Genomic DNA, 1,721 nt, shown 5'->3' on the forward strand with positions numbered 1-1,721 from the left:
GTATTACCTGTGTACTAGTGTGGTGCTTTCTTATTTGGGAAATAAATGAAATAGTCCATGAGGTTTAAGTAATTAAGATTTAATTCCTCTTATGTTCTTGACTAAATGAAACAAATCCAGGTATCTTTTAGTTTTACAGAGAAACAGACTAAATGATATAAGGGAATCCAAAAATCAATACCTTCAAACTTTTTTTTCTATTTCTTTGTCCCCCAAATTTCAATACTGAGATTTCACTTTCAAGACAATACCTAATGCCAAGCTTGTTTTAAAACTAGTAAAAGTTACCCTAAAACCTTATAACTACCAATTATTGACCAAAGTCATTCATAAACATAGAACTTTAAGCTAAAGTGACAGGTTGTTTCAAAAATAAAATACACAATCTTCCTCATTCTTTTCTAACAGTGGGGACGTTTTCTTAACGTGGCCTTGGGACGTTTTTTGGCCTTGTGAGGAATGATAAGCCTGGGTGAAATTTTGGCTTTCTCTTCCTCATCCCTCAAAGCAGCTTCATATTGTGAAGAATACACTGGAGTGTCAGAATCATTGATCTTGGATAAATATTCTAGGAATTTTACCTTGTTAATTTCAGCATGGGCTCTTGGACCCCAAAGAAATTCATAACTGACAGGATAACTTTTGGAAATCTTTCGATACTCCAGATACATTTCCATCACCAGATCTCTGGTGATGAATTCTCTGGGTTCCCCATAGATTACATGATTCTTCCTAGAATATATGCCCATTCTATTTAACCATTTCCAGATCTCCTTCTCAGGGGCACGGCTGCCTTTCATGAAGATCACACCTAAGATAAAAATTAGCAGACCATTCCTGGGTAAGGTCTCCTCACCACTACGCATCTTACAGTAGGTTAGATCCATAATATTACAAACTATATAACAGTGGCTGGCAGGACCCATTTCTCTCATTTCAATGCCAAAGACCAGCTCTATGCGCTTACAAGCCATAGTGAAGATCTCAAGAAAGTGCTCTTCATACTCTCTAATGACTATTTTCAGTATATCTTCCTTTGTGATCATCTCTCTCTGTTGGTATTTGATCAGCATGAATTGCACCAACAATGTCATCTTCTCATCTAGACAGGCAGACAAGTTATTAGTGTATGGCATGAGCATTAAGGTGCTTGGATTTTTCTCATCTTCTTGGTTGCTGAAGCTCTCATCTGATCTGTTCAATGAGGTAGTAGAAGAAAAGCAAGAACTCTGAGAATCCTGGGGAGTATTGGATGACTCAGTAGCGGGAGCCTCTTCCAGTGGGCCAGAGATCACTATGGAGGCGATGATGCCCTCTTCTGCAACATTAGAGATCGGAGTTTCCTCCTGCTCATTGCAGCTTATGAGGCTTTGATCACATAGGTAGTATGGACTTGCTCCGCTCTGAGACATTATTACTTTTATTGACAGACACAGGAATATTTTCAGAAAGGCAAACACTGGAGTACCACACCTAAAAGAGAAAGACAGGATGTGAACAGCCTAGGTTGTTAAGCTCAATAGCGGGGTCTCTGACGATGGCTGCCTCCATCTTTCTTTCCCTCAAGAGAATCCTCTAAGAGTTCACAAGTCTCTAGCCCACCCGCTCAGTCTGTCGCACAAGAACTTGAAGGAAGAAGTGCGAAGGCTCAAGGATTAGCTGCCACACCAGACAAAAGCTTCCCAGGGCTGACAGTACGTAGAAAGGCGTGAGATCTATGG

At 40.1% G+C, this 1,721-nt stretch overlaps 1 protein-coding gene across 1 annotated transcript; it reads right to left on the reverse strand.

Annotated features, from left to right (window-relative positions):
- Nucleotides 1-401: 401 nt before the first annotated feature.
- On the reverse strand, nt 402-1,412 carry LOC142433279 (melanoma-associated antigen B16-like). Its single transcript, XM_075538345.1, has one exon. It carries the CDS (start codon nt 1,410-1,412, stop codon nt 402-404), a length of 1,011 nt encoding a protein of 336 aa, XP_075394460.1.
- Between the last annotated feature and the right edge of the window lie 309 nt (nt 1,413-1,721).

This window comes from Tenrec ecaudatus, chromosome X (genome assembly GCF_050624435.1).
Source record: "Tenrec ecaudatus isolate mTenEca1 chromosome X, mTenEca1.hap1, whole genome shotgun sequence".
NCBI classification, from domain to species: domain Eukaryota; kingdom Metazoa; phylum Chordata; class Mammalia; order Afrosoricida; family Tenrecidae; genus Tenrec; species Tenrec ecaudatus.